Here is a 14,971-nt window from a genome sequence, read left to right as displayed (position 1 = left end):
CTGCCTGCAACAGCATGCTGCAATGCGTCTCCACTCTGTGGTGCTTCGATAGGGCTCGAAGGCGCTATCCCAACAACAGCTGCCAAGATTGGCTTAGGTGCACACCAGCGGTTGCCCTGCAACTTGGAGTGGCGGCGCCACGCGCGGCGCGAACGAGATACTCCAGTACACTATAAATTTTATAGTATAAAATAACGCTCAAAGCTTATTGAAAAACGGGCAAATCTCTCTTATAGAAGAGTGCAACATATACAAGTGTAAATTATGTGAAGCTATTGCCGGTGAAGCGAACGGAGCTGCGCCAGCAGAGCAACAGCTTCACCCTCGCGAAGCGAAGGCCCGTCGAATTTGGCGCGCAAAACTGAGAGTTTCAATTTGAAACCTTTTCAGATTGACATGTCGCATAAGATCGGGCACGAACTGGCTCACGGCCCATCACCTCAAGTACGTGGCGCGCTTTGCAGCCATTTCGAATCGAGTGGCGGTCACTGCTCCGCGTTGGAGATGCCGCGGATGATGCCCTCGGCCGTGCCCAGCAGGTTCACGGGGCTCTTGCCGTCGGTGATGAGGTAGCCGCTGAGCCCCAGCGCCTCGAGCATCTTCACCTGGCCGTCAGGGCCCGCGCGCGCGAGCGCCACCAGCGTCTCCTGCCCCACGCTGCTCACCATTTGCTGGAACTTCTCGGCCTCGATGGACATCAGCTCGCGCTTCTTGTGCACCTCCACCTCGGCCAGGCGCTCGGCGTGGGCCACGCTCAGCATCTGATCCTCCTTGATGCGCGCCACGTGCGCCTCGTGCTCGATGCGCTCGGCCTTGGCCCGCAGCTCCGCCTGCCGCACGGCTGCCTGGCCCTCAATCTCCGCGGCCTGGGCTTGGGCGCGTGCTCGACTCACGGCGGTAGCCTCTTCCTCAACGGCCTTGCACTCGGCCGTCAGCTGCACCAAGTTCTTACGCGCTTGCTCTGCGCTCGACTGGTTCTCGAGCTGCTGCGTTAGCAGCTCTCCCTTGGCCGCCTCCTCCTCTTTCATTGCGATGGCCTTAGCGCGCGCCTCCTGCGATTTGGTCGTGATCTCAATCGCCAGTTGCACAGACTTCTGCAGGCTTTCGCGCGTGAGCTGATCCACGGGCTCGGCCGACTGGATGTCCACATTTGTGATGCAGAGGTTGTTAGCAGGGAATACCAGCTCGTCGCGCAGCTTCTTGTTCTCGTCCAGCCCAAAGATGGATGTCCGGATGATCTGCGCGCTGTGTTTGTGGAAGTAGTCGAAGTCTTGCACGGCGACAGCTCCGCGGATGCGCGACGCCAGCGTTTTGCACGCATCACCAGTGAAGTCCTTGACATTGAAGATCTTGGCAGCATCCGTAGGCTTGGTCGAGTCGACGCGGAAGCGCCAATTGTACGCAATGGTGAGTGACAGCCGCGCATGGTCCGATGTCTCGACGATGATCTGGTCGCGCATAAAGTCCGGGCCGAGCTGAAGACACAGTGTGCGGATCACGTTGGGCTCTTTCGGCACGCCGCCAGAAAGACGCAAGACGGTGAACTGTTCGTCCGGTTCAAGCATCACAAGCGTCGGGCCGAACAAAATACGCGACGATGTGGTCTTGTAGTCGTACACTTGGATGCCTGCATTGTGCGGTACCTCGAAAGTCACTACGCGCGTGGGGTCACGTTGTTGTGCTGCGCTCTTCGTGGGGTGCCAGGTGCGGCCAAGGCTCGCCGCCACCTTGTTCGACTGTGTAGGATCTGTCACGTAGGCTGATCCGCATGCCTGGGAAGACAATAGTTCCTCCACTGCCGGCGGCAACTGCTTCGCCCAGAGTTCCTCGGTTGGCTGTAGCATGTACGTCTCGCCCTTGACGGCACGAACGTGGCCTGTTTTGCGTTCGCGCACATACACGCCTTCGTTCACGTCGAGTGGGATAGCCCTACGGGTCTCGAGTACTTTCACCTCGATGGGTGGGATGTACTCGCGTGGGCCGTGCACCATCCATCGCTCGCCAGCTTCACGCCGAACGCCACTGGGTGTCTTCTTAGCAAGAGCGTTGCCGCCATCCTCACCCTCCGGCTCACCACCGTCTTGCTCGGGTAACTCGACGAACGACTCGACTGCCTGGAGCAAAACAGCTTCGTCGTCCGCCAGGACACAAATGTCCTCCACGCGGCCATTCTCTAGCTGCTCTCCAGGCTGCAAGAAAAAGCTAGCTTCACCCTTGCGCAGCTCACGAGTGCCACGACGCTGCACTCCGTTCACCACGGGGTCCACCACAATGCAGTACTGGCGGTTGGTGAGAATTGTGACTTGAACGTACCCGAGTATTTCTTCGTGCACGTCCTGCACATGCGTCTCCGTCGTCTCCGTCGTGATCAGCCATTCTTCACCGGCGCGGCGCGAGATGCCATATACATCCTTGAAGGTGCGCAGCGCCCGCAAATGCAGCGCAGTATCCAGAGTCAAGATGTGTGCTTGGAGCGTCTCGACATGCACCTCGTCGATCTGCGGGAGGTACGCGCCCGGCGTGCGGACAAGCCACTCTTCTCCAGCGTCGCGCTCGATTCCCTGCGAGTCCGTGCACTTCTTCTCAGCTCGAAACTTGATGGCCTGGTTCTTCTTCACGACAATGGCGTGTACGACATCGAAGATTTCCTCCTCCACGCGTGGGTAGTACGTTGCAGGACCTACAAAGAGCCACTCGTCGCCGGCCACGTACTTGCCAATCTTGCGCGTCGCGCGGATGCGAAGCGCAGTATCCACGGCCACCACTCGAAGCTGTCGAATCTCGCCAACCTGCTCTTCGCCTGGATACAACGGGAACGGCTCCGGGTACTTGTCGAAGATGCGGAACTCGATCTCGCCGTGCTTGAGCTTGGCCTGGTCGAAGGCGTCGCGCACGATCTTGCCGTCTTCGGAGCAAACCACCGGGTTGCGCACCTCGACGTAGTGCTGCGCCGGCAACACAATCATGTTCTGAGGCGGCGTCATCACGTGCTCGTGCTCCTGCCGCGTGTAGGTGAGCGGGCCCGCCAGCACGCGCGACACGTTCGAGTTCGTGTCCAGGACATGAACATACTTGTACGGCGGGAGGCGAATCACGCGAGGGCCACCGTCTTTAGTGTTGTAGTCCATGCTGAGCATCAGTTTGAGGCGGTAGGTAGGGTGTCGTGGAGCTGGAGCTGGTGAGCTTGAAGAGGCGGAAGTGGGAATGAGCTTCCCAATTTGACCACCGCAGGCCTTTCAACCCAGGTTGAAGCTTTTCTCAGTCCAGATCCTCGACGGTCAGCTGGGCTGGCGCTTGGGCTCCAGCATGTGGCATATGCTGGCGCATGAAGGCTTGCCACTTGCCCTCGCTCGTGAGAAGTTTGCGGACTGTTACTTGGTCAGGTGCGAATGCCTCAACCATGGTTGTCGCAGTGGTGGAGACGACGGAGGCCCCCGACTCCAGCAGATGCTGGCGAGTCTGCCACTTGCCCGTCGCGGATTTTATCCAGTCGCTGCTGCTGTCGCTGCTGCTTTCCAGGGATTTCCACGCGACCTGCTCTACAGGAAGGGTGGGCAACCGAGTGCCAACCGATTCGCCCGCGAGGATTCGCCGTCGAGACTGCTGGGATCTTTTCGACGCCTTTGGTGTGGTTTGCTCTATTGGATTGGATGTTTTGGCCTCTGCTTTGGCTTCTTCCTTGGCTTGGCGAGTTCTCCGGTATTCCTCAATCTCTGCAATTGCGTCTTCACCCTTTTCCTTGGCGATTTCAATCTCCAGAGCCTCACGCTCAGTGACTGCATTTACATCATGTACAATTGTTAGCGCATCCGCTGTAAGAACCGTGTTCGAGGCAGACATGCACGACCTAGTTTTTTCTCGAGTTCTTCTAGAATGATCGCATGGCGCTCAGATGTGCCTCGTTTCGCAATATCCAACGCGGAGCCAGCGGTGTAGCAATCCTAGCTCAGTCGGTTAGTTGAATACGTGTGCGACTGCAAGGAGTTGCCCGACGTACCGTGGTGACGGAAGCGTTGTAGCGCAACAAAAGCTTCACCATATCGATGCGTTCATGAATCACTGCCCACCGTAGTGCTGAATACCCTGTTCGATCTACAAGATCTGTCTGCGCACCTCGTTTAAGGAGTAGTTTGATCGCCCGCATCCGCTTGTTGCGGCACCCCACGATGAGTGCAGTTTCACGTAGCTAGCACAAAAGCGGCGAAAGCACAAATACAAACTGCTGTGTTGATTGAAGTACTTCGAAGTATCAGCTACACAGAGCGAGATATGTAGTACTCACCTTTGAAACTGCGTTGATATCAGCCTTGCAGTGCAGCAGCATTCTTAACAAAACAATATTGCCACACTGGGGAAAAGCGTTCGCATAGTGTGTTAACGCGACTTGCATGAAAACACAGAGCGTGTTAGCAACCACGTGATCGCACTTTACTAGCGTACACAATGGGCGGGTTGCCCAGACGATCACATCCGCTCAAATCATAGCAATTCGCGCGTAGGAGGGTCCTGCGCACAACATGTACGATGTCAGCTCGCCAAATTCGCCACCCCAATTTGAAAGTCCTCTCTCACCAAATCACAAAGATCCCAACAGGATAGAAGCCCCGATAGTAATACTTGCGCACTTGCTCCGCCAACAGGAACTGCTCAAAATCGAAGTCGTTGTCGCTGTCTTCTTCGTCCATGCTTCTTCATGGACCAGCTCGAACACCATTTATAGCGACCAGCTCCAACTATTGGAATATCTGGTGCTTAGTACATATCTGTACTGCATATCGTAGGGTTTCCCTGTACTTGTTTGTGATAAGAGCAGCTTAAAACTGTCTGTATACGAGATCTCCTGATGTATGTTGCGTCATGAAAATGAAAGTACATTCATCATTTCAAGAAATCTGCAGCTCCGAGCCTAACAATGCACTTATGCTTCACCACGTGAGTCGCTGCGCTTCCGCTTGATACCAGACGAGTCCTTGGTCGCCTCCCTACCAGACTCCTGCTCTTTCTTGACAACTTCAGCATCTCCACTAGACGAGGATTGCCGGGGTGTTGAGGCTGCAGCGTCCGTCGTGTCCTTATTTGCATCGGTGGTTTCCATGCCAAGGACAGCCTTAACTAGGGCCCCAGTACCTTTGACCGCCCAGTCGAGATGATCCACACTACCTTTCATTGCCGCGCGCATAGTTCGCCAGCAAACCATCTCATCCTTGTCCGGCCAGTACTCCTCTTCGATTCCGTTTTCGGGGTCCCAAGCTTCCTTGAAGCGCTCCGTGTACGCTGACAAAGGGACCTCTGAGGCTATTGAAGCATCACGAGCCAAACACGACATGTTAGTTATGTAGTTGAATGACACGTTCAAGCAGTGCAGTGATCCAGGATTACCTCGTTCTTTGCCCTTGATCTTCTCCAGAATCTGTGACGGCTTTGAGCTTTCTGATAGAATCTGCTCCAGCAGAGGGGACGTGAGCTGCCGACGAGCTCGCTTCACCACGGGTTTAGGAGCAGATCCCTCCTTGTCCGCCGCAGACGGATATTTCTCATATTCCCGGCACTTTTCCTGCTTCCACTTGACCCAATTGCGCTCGCGTTCGAGAACGTACGAGACCATCTCGCTGAATCCTTCGCCGTCAGACGGCGTTTGCTTGAGCAGTGCAACAACACGCTCGGTCAGGTCTGCAAACTTGGCTTTCGGAGTCGTGCTTCCTGCTGGAGGCTTGGCCCTCGCCAGGTCGTTGAAAAGGATGAGGAATTGAGTCAGCATGCATTCTCGCAGAATCGGGTCGCGAAGCTGCAGTCGGAAGAGGCGGCTGTTGGTCAGGTACTTCGGCTGGAAAAAGTGTTCCTGGGAGCCCTGCTCTGCAGGGTTCGTGCTAGAATCCTCGTGCATGATCACATCTGCCGAGTGGATGGGGCCACCACCACTCAAGTCTCGCGAGCGCTCAAGGTCATCCGGGGAGAATGCATTGCCCTCAAAAGCGGCGAGTACCACATTCAGCTCGGTGAACTGCGTTCAACAGACCACAGTATTAGTTGAAGGGCTCACATCGATAAATACAAACGCGTCAACGACCAAAACATACAAACTTTTCCCAGTTTTCCGCCGAGTGCGTGGCCATTTGATGCTCACGGAAGAAGCTTTGCAGGTCCCAAAATGTGCGATAGAGGTTGTAGTCGATCGGCCCAACATCCGCACTCGGGTCATTGTCAATCTGCACGTTAAATAAAAAAAAGATAACGAGTCTCAACGTGAGCACAGGTTACTCTGAACCATACAACTCACATAGGCACCGCTGTACCCACCTCGAGGCCAGGCACAATCTCTGAAGCCTTCGCGGCATCGGTGGCTTCAGCCAAGTCGAACGCGTCTTGATCCTCGAACACAGTCACATTAGTCACGTTCGCCTTGCCCGTCAGATTGACCGCAGAGCGCTCGGACAGGGCAAACGTGAACGATAAGAAGACCAGGATCTTGCCGCAGAAGACGCTGTTGTGCGTCTTGGACAAGCGACGCAGCAGGGCGTTGCACATCCTCAGTAAACACAGCGACGCCTTGGTCGTGCGGCCCTTCTCCGCAATGAAATCCGGCTACAGCGATCAAGATACAGCCACTCACCAGTCAGCCACGAAGACGAGGAAGAAGAAGAAGATCAACTAGATTACCCACCGTCGTGAGCTTGTCCTTGCGGGACTCCAGCAGCTCCCACACCATCTCGCAGGTGCTGATGGTCTGGCCCTCCATCAGGTCCTCCAGCACCTTGTAGGGCGTGCTGTTGATCAGGAAGTTGCTGGTCACGCCGGCGATGCACAGGTCCAGCAGCGCCGGGACTCCCACGCTGGTGGGGGTGGCGTGGGCCTCGGTCATGAGTTTCCAGGAGAGCTTCTCCACCACCTTCTGCACCGCCAGATCCAGCACATTGTGCGTGACCTCCTGCGGTTTCGGGGCCTTGAGCACGTCCCCCGCGACGCCCAGCGTGTGGCTGTGCAGCCGGCCGAGGCGCGCGAGCGCGTCCTCGCGCTCGAAAAAGTCGAAGATCTTGTTCTGGAGAGAGTAGAGGTGTCGTTAGAGAGGGATGCAGACGGGTGGCTGCGTAGGCAGAGCGACGCACCTCCGCGGTCTTGGCCAGCTCCAGCGCCATGGTGCTCGGGGACACTGTGCGGATGCTCAGTCGATCGAACTTTGAAGAGGGATTATGGTACACCATTTTCTACGTAGATTTGTGTGTTGTACATGGAAAATGACCTTTCGCCGATGAATCGTACTGGTACAAACTTTCAGTCGTCACGAAATGCAGTCCCAGTCGTTCGGCCCACATCGAATCGCGATTGAGAAGCTTATCTGCAGCGAAGGCAATAAAGGTACTTAGATAAAGACCAACACCGAAGGTGACACGACGGCGACAAAAAGCTCCGTGTGCTTCGCAGCCGCAGCACCCGTGGTATCCATGTGAAGTTGTCCACGCAGCAATTACCCAGAGGAAATGGTACCTCCAGGCAAACCGCAGCAACCTTGTGTAAGAGGGGGCTCACATTGCAAGACTGTAGCTCCGTAGGGTACGTGTAGGACGAGCCGTACTGTAACGTGCAAGCATGGCTCCTGCACTGCGTTCTCACATGCATGGCGCAGGATGCGAGCACCGCATTAGCTCCGGATGGTGGACAGGCGACACTTTCCATCGATTTCTCTCTGTTTCCTTGGGCCCCAGGGACCCTGGCAGGGTGTAAGACTGCAACAATGGGCTCAAGCTGCACCTTTGGGCGAAGCTGTAGGCTGCCGTTGACTTCCCAGTGGGAATCCCACCCATCGGGGCAACCAGGATCGGGCTGGCGTATGCGCAGTGTCATGCTTGACTCCAGCGTTTAGTATCTGTCTGGACCAATCAACACAGTATCCATTCCTGCCATCGAGTTTACTCGAAGTTGCTGGCAGCAAAGCAACTTGCCACAAGCCCTGCAACCTGCAGTGCAAGCTGCAGAGTAGTAGCACTGCAACCTGAGCAGCAAGGTTGCTGCTCGGCCTCTGCACGCGCCGAGCATTGCCATGTCCCATGATGGTGGAGCCCGCACGCATGCCCAAATGATAGCAGAAAGTGCCGAGCTTTCGAGCTCTCCTGTGTTGTCTGCGTCAGAATCCACCGCCCAAGCCACGCCGAGCGGAAACTCAAAGCCCAAGCCTTTGGATGTTTTGCCGCTTGGTTCACATCTGCTGGCGGCGCTGACGAAAATCCTGAATCTCCGGGATCTCGCCCCATACTGAAACCAAGCCACTTTCCGCGCCCGGCTCTGCATGTATGGTCCAGAACACTCCAGCAAGATTCGCAATAGACACGCGCGCCCAGAATGCTTGTCGAGTGCACACGGAGCCGACGTCAGCGCCACCCAAAGCTCGCTGCTGGCACCACAGCTCAGTTTTTCATCACTCCAGCATCCTCCGCGCAGCGCACAAGTCACTCTTGCCCCCGTGCCCGCGATGGTTCAGCATCCCAGACTCAACTCCGGCACCAGTGCGTCGTCCTACGGCGCCGTGGCCACCGACGCGCCGCCCAAGGACTTCACGCCGAGCCCTCGCCGGCGCCTCACGCAATGGTACATCAACATGGCGCTCATCAACTTCGTCGAGTTCTCGGCCGAGTCCTCGCGCGGCGTCGTGCTGGCCACGCTCTTCCTCTACAACAAGTCGCTAGGCGGAGACCTGGCCTTCATGGGCCTGCTCACGTCGCTCTTCTCGGTGGGGAGACTCATCTCGTCCACGGTTTTCGGCTGGATGTGCGACCACTACTCGTTCCGCTCGGTGTATCTCGTGTCGTCGGGTATCTGTCTGCTGGGCAACCTCATCTACCTCATGGCGGACATCCACGTTGCGGACAGCCTGACAGTGCTGGCTGCAAGTCGGTTCATTGTCGGCTTCGGAGCTGGCAACCGCAGCGTCTGTCGTGCAAATGTTGCGGCCATGACCACCATCAACCAGCGCCTGCGCTACCTCACGATTCTGGCGACGGTTGTCTTCCTCGGCTACGCGCTGACGCCGGGACTCGGTAGCCTCGTGGCTGATGTGGACGTGTTCTTCTGCGGCGTTCACTTTAACAAGTTCACGTCGCCCGGCATGATCCTCGTGATCTTCAACCTACTGACGATCTTCGCCATGCTGACTACGTATGATCAGTCCATTGGCATCCACGACGGCCCGCTCGAGTCCCCGAACACGGCGGCCACGAAGAACACGCTGTCGGACCTGACCTCCATGCCCGAGCGCATCGTGAACATTGGCGCTATGGTGTTTATCTTCCTGAACTTCACCGCGCGTGGCATCCTGTCCGTGTTCGAGACGGTGAACATTCCGTTGTTCCTTCAGGTGACGGGCAGCGACCCTGACAGCGTCGTTGCGGTTGTGGACGCCTCCAACTTCCAGTTTTACCTCGGCCTGCTGGGCCTCGTGTCGTACTTCTCCATTGAGTACTTCCGCAAGAGTATTACGGATGTCAACTGGGTGCAGCTCGGATTCATGTTCCTGCTGTCGGGCAATGTCCTGCTGGCGGTGCTGCCCGCTTCGTTGACGTTTGGTCGTCTCGCGTTTGCGGAGCTGCTGGTGTGGAGCATTGGCTGCCCGATCACGACTGCGGTGGTGGTGGCTGCCTTCTCGAAGCTGCTTGGTGGACGACCGCAGGGCACTCTCATGGGCCTTCTTGGCTCGGCTGGCTCGGTGTCGCGTATTATTCTGCCGCTGTTGCCTGCGGCTATCCCGACGCTGACCCCGGTGTTCATGATCAACATTGCGCTGTGCGCGCTCAGCATCGGACTGCTGTTCTGGTACAGTCGCGTCGTGTACAGGACGAAGCTGGCGCTGCTGGCTGACGTCGAGAATGCGTTCCGGATCGTATCACCGCCGAACGACCTGCGATCCCCGCTGGGATCAGACAAGGTGGATTTTGAAAACAACTAAGCCCTGCACGATATAGTAACTCGATTGTAATTGAAAAGTAGCTTTCCTGAGATCGTTGCTGGAGCTGTTGATGCTGTGGAGGGTCGCCCAAAGTGCTGCATCGCATGTGCGAGATTCAGATTCCGTTTTTAGTGGTTACAGTTGCCATTAGCGCGCTCTACGGAGCTATCACGCTACAATTCGCCCGCCCAGTGGCAAGCAGAATGAGCAACTACTCAACGGTGCCACTGCAAGATGACGGCGGCCCCAGCGTGTCCTATGGCTCAATCGAAAGCAACCCCGTGCAGAAGCATCCCCGTGTCTTTCGATGGTATGCAAAGATGGCCATGATCAACTTCGTCGAGTTCGCGGCTGAAGCGTCACGCGGTGTTGTGCTGGCCACGCTCTTCCTCTACAACAAGTCTCTGGGCGGAGACCTGGCCTTCATGGGTCTGCTCACGTCGCTCTTCTCGGTGGGGAGACTCATTTCGTCAATGTTATTCGGCTGGATGTGCGACCACTACTCGTTCCGCTCGGTCTACTTGTGGTCGTCGGGTATCTGTCTGCTGGGCAACGTCATTTATCTCATTGCTGACCAGCACGTGACCGGCAGCTTGACGGTGCTGGCCGCGAGTCGATTCATCGTCGGCTTCGGAGCCGGCAACCGCAGCGTCTGTCGTGCGGATGTCGCCGCGATGACGACGGTTAGCCAGCGTTTGCCGTACATGACAATTCTATCAACGGTCGAGTTTCTCGCGTATGCGCTCACACCCGGACTAGGCAGCCTCGTAGCCAACAGCGACAAGTTTGTGCTTGGCATCCACATGAATCAGTTCACAGCCCCAGGCGTCATCTTGGTCGTCCTGAATGTTTTGTCCATTGTGGGCATGCTCATTGCGTACGATGTTTCAGTGAAAGTTCACGACGGTCCTCAAGAGTCTGCACCGACAACCCAGGCAAGCAACGCGCGGGCCAACACTATCAGCTTGCCGGATCGGATCGTTAAAATCGGCGCTTCAGTGTACATCTTCCTGAACTTCAATGCGAGGGGAATGCTGTCGGTCTTCGAGACGGTGAACATCCCGCTCTTCCTAGAGGCCACAGGAAAAGATCCGAGTACGGTGAGTGCTGTCGTGGAGGCCTCGAACTTTCAGTTCTACTTGGGCCTGCTCGGTCTGGTGTCGTACTTCTCGATCGAGTACTTCAGCAAACGCATGTCGGACGTCAGCTGGGTGCAGCTGGGATTCCTGTCACTACTTGCTGGCAATGCAGTCTTGGCGGTGGTGCCCTCCGCAGACCTGTCGGTTGCGCTGCTCGCGACAGCTGAGATGCTGGTGTGGAGCGTGGGGTGCCCGATTACGACTGCGGTGGGCGTGGCGGCCTTCTCGAAGTTGCTCGGAGGGCGCCCGCAAGGCACGCTGATGGGTTTGTTCGGCTCGGCCGCCTCGGTCTCCCGCATCATCTTGCCTCTCATCCCCGCCGCCATCCCGACGCTGGCGCCGGTGTTCTGGATCAACGTTTCGCTGAGCGTACTCAGCTTGTTGATGCTGTGGTGGTTCAATGGACTCGAGCGCAAAACGAGGATGGACTTGCTGGCCGACACCGAAAAGGTTTACCCTCCCAGCGTCGTCGTCGCGAAAGACAGGCTCTGAGGGGTCTGCTGAAGGCAAGCCTTGCTAGCTGGCAGCAATGAGCTGGAGTACTGCATGATAAATACACGTTTCTTTCATGCTAAGTCTGCTTGCAATCTGGCGTCGTGCTGGCAAAATACTGAACTCTTCACCTCAGGCCATCAAACGAGAGAGCATTGCTATCATGCGGACTACAGTCGCGCCAGCGGTGATGCCGCGGAGACCAACGCAGCCGTCCTGGCAGAGACTCGAGGAGGCCTCGGAGGCACCCAAGTTCGACCAAATCAACAAGATCAGTGACGTAGGCCGGAACATGGAGATGGATGGCAAGGCCGGAACAAGGACAAGATACTTTTTCGGCGCCAAAATTCCTATAACGCACACTCAACCATCTGTGCACCGGACGTCGTTGGCAACCTGCCAATGACCGCCTGCATCGAGAGCTCGGAAGCGTGCGCGGGCCCCGTGGCCGTTGAAGGAGACCTCCGTCCGGCTGAGCTCGGTGGAGGTGCCGCCATGGCGGACGATGCGTTGTTGCAAGACCCTCGTCCCTCGTGCTCGATCATCTGGTGCATGCATCGAAACGCCCACGCGCGCCGCGTCGGCGCCAGCTGGAACCCGGAGATTCGACTCGAGCAACATGGCCGCCACGCGCGAGCTATTACACCTTGCCGCCCCGCCAGATCTTATGGGCGGCTCGGTCTCCAAAGCCACGGTCTCAGCGCGACAATCGCCCTCGACACGCCAGCAGATCTCGGTATCAGCACAGCAAAGGGCAATGCCTTGACCGCGTCCTTTTTGTGCGACGAAATGCCACGCTCGCAGGCAAGGAGGTCCTTCAACTGAGGCCGGCTGAGCTGTCGCCTGTGGACGTCGCCCCGCCCCGGCCGCCTCCGCCGATCCGCCACGAGCTCTCATTCCGCATTCTCCCCGGCCAGAAGCAAAACCCGCGCGCACTCGCCCTCCCGACGATGACCGCGCTGTCTGTCAACGCTGGCGCCACATACGGCACGGCCGAGCTGCCGAAGCCCCAGAACTTCGAGGCGAGTCCGCGCCGCCGCCTGTCGCAATGGTACATCAACATGGCCATGATCAACTTCGTCGAGTTCGCGGCCGAGTCTTCGCGCGGCGTCGTGCTGGCCACGCTCTTCCTCTACACCAAGTCGCTAGGCGGAGACCTAGCCTTCATGGGCATGCTCACGTCGCTCTTCTCGGTGGGGAGACTCATCTCGTCCACGGTCTTCGGCTGGATGTGCGACCACTACTCGTTCCGCTCGGTGTACCTGTGGTCGTCGGCCATCTGCCTTGTGGGCAACCTCATCTACGTCTTTGCCGACCAGCACGTGACCGGAAGCTTGACGGCGCTGGCTGCAAGTCGGTTCATCGTCGGCTTCGGGGCCGGCAACCGCAGCGTGTGCCGCGCCGACGTGGCGTCGATCACGACCATCAACCAGCGACTCACATACCTGACGATGCTGGCCACTGTGGTGTTCTTCGGCTACGCGTTGACGCCTGGTTTGGGCAGTCTGGTAGCCAACACGGACTCGTACTTGCTGGGTGTCCACTTCAACAAGTTCACGTCGCCTGGCATGATCCTCGTGCTGTTCAACTTGCTGACGATCATTGGCATGTTGACCATCTACGACGAGTCGGTAGGCGTGCAGGACGGACCGATCGAGTCTCCGAGAACGGCGGGTGTCAACAACACGCTGAGTGACCCGACGACAATGCCCGAGCGCATCGTGAACATCGGTGCTGCGGTGTTCATCTTCCTCAACTTTAACGCGCGCGGCATCTTGTCAGTGTTTGAGACTGTGAACATCCCGCTGTTCATCGAGGCTACCGGCAGCGACCCGGAGAGCGTGAGCGCCGTGGTGGACGCGTCCAACTTCCAGTTTTATCTCGGACTACTGGGGCTGCTGTCTTACTTCTCGATCGAGTACTTCAGACACAGTCTGAGGGATGTCACCTGGGTGCAGCTCGGATTCGTCGTGCTGCTGGCGGGCAACGTGCTGCTGGTTGTGGCGCCGAGCGCGTTGTCGTTCCCACAGCTCGCGGTTGCTGAGTTCCTCGTCTGGAGTGTGGGCTGCCCGATCACGACTGCGGTGGTGCTAGCCGCTTTCTCGAAGCTGCTTGGCGGTCGTCCACAGGGCACGCTCATGGGGCTGCTGGGCTCTGCTGCCTCGGTGTCTCGCATCGTGCTGCCGCTGCTTCCTGCCGCCATTCCGACGCTGACCCCAGTGTTCTGGATCAACATCGTGCTGTGTGCGCTGAGCATTGCGTCGCTGTGGTGGTACAGCCGACGAGTGCGCAAGACGAAGATGGCGATGCTGGCCGACGTCGAAAACGCCTTCCGAATTGTGTCTCCGCCGAACGACCCACGGTCGCCGCTAGGATCGGACAAGGCCGACTTCCCGGACAAGTAAACGCGCCTGGCAAGAACTGAAGCCGGCGTAGTGAGTGGCATGAATAGTTTTCCATTTCTTTGATAGTATGGTAGTCAATCGTCATGGCGCTGTTTTACAGCAAGATTTACGAATCTCTGAGCACTTAGCGTCTACCCTACCTACGCATACGACATACTGTACTTTCGGCTTGGATTCGCATGGTGTGGTGAGCTGAGATCGCAGATCTTCAAAGTTGAAGTTGCCTGCAAAGCACCCATCGCGATCCATTGCGCCGGAACATGAGCATAGGATGTCGTGCATGCCAGGCTGCGTATTCAAGCTGCGTTCGTTCATTTGGCTCTCTCTCCCCAGCAACGAAGAAAACACTTCCTCAGCCGGTTTAAACCCCACGGGCTCGAGTCGAATCTCGACGGAGTAGTGCCAGCACAACTTGTACGAGCGAGCAAACCGTATGAGTAGGCATTGGCTCCCTCTCATGGTCTCCGCTCGTCTGCAATTTTTGTTTCTGCCGCGCAATTTTTTCACAACGCTTTGCCTACAGCAGATGGCGCTCGACCCGCAGCGCGTCACGAGATTCGCCGTGTTTGAGGACTTCCTGTTGAAATGGATGAGTCTCGGGCTTCTGCTTGAGGTCCTGAAGAATTGCCAGTCATTGTTACAAACTGAATAAGCTTGCCCCTCTCAGCGTTGCTACCATCTCCAATTGCTACCATCCCCAATTGGGGTCCGACCCCGAAGTTTCTACGCTCGATTCCTGAAGTTGCTAAACAAACCTCTTGGCATTTGACGCCAAAGCAAGAGCGCCCCTGCACTGCTCTGAGTATACATTGTATTTAACATGTTTGGTCGCTGTTTGAGGCCTTAGCGCTTGGATGAGGCGTGGGCTCCTACGGCGGCGTGAAGTGCTAACTCATTGCTCTGGGCGAGTGGTATCAGCTGTATCCTATCCGAGGAGATACTCAGCCGGAATCATAGATTGTCGGACACTCACCCCGCCGTGCGAAAGGCGACAGCCGACA

General features: G+C 57.1%; 6 protein-coding genes across 6 annotated transcripts; 3 read left to right on the top strand and 3 right to left on the bottom strand.

Annotated features, from left to right (window-relative positions):
* Window positions 1-485: 485 nt before the first annotated feature.
* PHYSODRAFT_486383 (hypothetical protein) lies at window positions 486-3,128 on the bottom strand (the record flags this gene model as incomplete). The annotated part of the gene is made up of 3 exons (XM_009522927.1): window positions 486-770; window positions 840-2,030; window positions 2,100-3,128. 3 exons carry the CDS (start codon window positions 3,126-3,128, stop codon window positions 486-488), a joined length of 2,505 nt encoding a protein of 834 aa, XP_009521222.1.
* Window positions 3,129-3,258: 130 nt separating this feature from the next.
* On the bottom strand, window positions 3,259-4,685 carry PHYSODRAFT_326886 (hypothetical protein; the record flags this gene model as incomplete). The annotated part of the gene is made up of 6 exons (XM_009522926.1): window positions 3,259-3,776; window positions 3,848-3,941; window positions 3,998-4,059; window positions 4,114-4,186; window positions 4,428-4,506; window positions 4,573-4,685. 6 exons carry the CDS (start codon window positions 4,683-4,685, stop codon window positions 3,259-3,261), a joined length of 939 nt encoding a protein of 312 aa, XP_009521221.1.
* Window positions 4,686-4,849: 164 nt separating this feature from the next.
* Window positions 4,850-7,133, bottom strand: PHYSODRAFT_540491 (hypothetical protein; the record flags this gene model as incomplete). The annotated part of the gene is made up of 6 exons (XM_009522925.1): window positions 4,850-5,295; window positions 5,380-6,001; window positions 6,078-6,206; window positions 6,385-6,561; window positions 6,662-7,036; window positions 7,104-7,133. 6 exons carry the CDS (start codon window positions 7,131-7,133, stop codon window positions 4,919-4,921), a joined length of 1,710 nt encoding a protein of 569 aa, XP_009521220.1. The 3' UTR covers window positions 4,850-4,918.
* Window positions 7,134-8,464: 1,331 nt separating this feature from the next.
* PHYSODRAFT_486768 (hypothetical protein) lies at window positions 8,465-9,934 on the top strand (the record flags this gene model as incomplete). Its single annotated transcript, XM_009522924.1, has 1 exon — window positions 8,465-9,934. The coding sequence occupies one exon, from the start codon at window positions 8,465-8,467 to the stop codon at window positions 9,932-9,934; it is 1,470 nt and encodes a 489-aa protein (XP_009521219.1).
* Window positions 9,935-10,137: 203 nt separating this feature from the next.
* Window positions 10,138-11,565, top strand: PHYSODRAFT_326883 (hypothetical protein; the record flags this gene model as incomplete). Its single annotated transcript, XM_009522923.1, has 1 exon — window positions 10,138-11,565. One exon carries the CDS (start codon window positions 10,138-10,140, stop codon window positions 11,563-11,565), a length of 1,428 nt encoding a protein of 475 aa, XP_009521218.1.
* A 950-nt stretch (window positions 11,566-12,515) lies between these two features.
* On the top strand, window positions 12,516-13,970 carry PHYSODRAFT_478121 (hypothetical protein; the record flags this gene model as incomplete). The annotated part of the gene is made up of 1 exon (XM_009522922.1): window positions 12,516-13,970. One exon carries the CDS (start codon window positions 12,516-12,518, stop codon window positions 13,968-13,970), a length of 1,455 nt encoding a protein of 484 aa, XP_009521217.1.
* Between the last annotated feature and the right edge of the window lie 1,001 nt (window positions 13,971-14,971).

Source organism: Phytophthora sojae (genome assembly GCF_000149755.1).
Source record: "Phytophthora sojae unplaced genomic scaffold PHYSOscaffold_2, whole genome shotgun sequence".
Taxonomy (NCBI): domain Eukaryota; phylum Oomycota; class Peronosporomycetes; order Peronosporales; family Peronosporaceae; genus Phytophthora; species Phytophthora sojae.
This window is presented reverse-complemented; position numbering and strand designations above follow the sequence as displayed.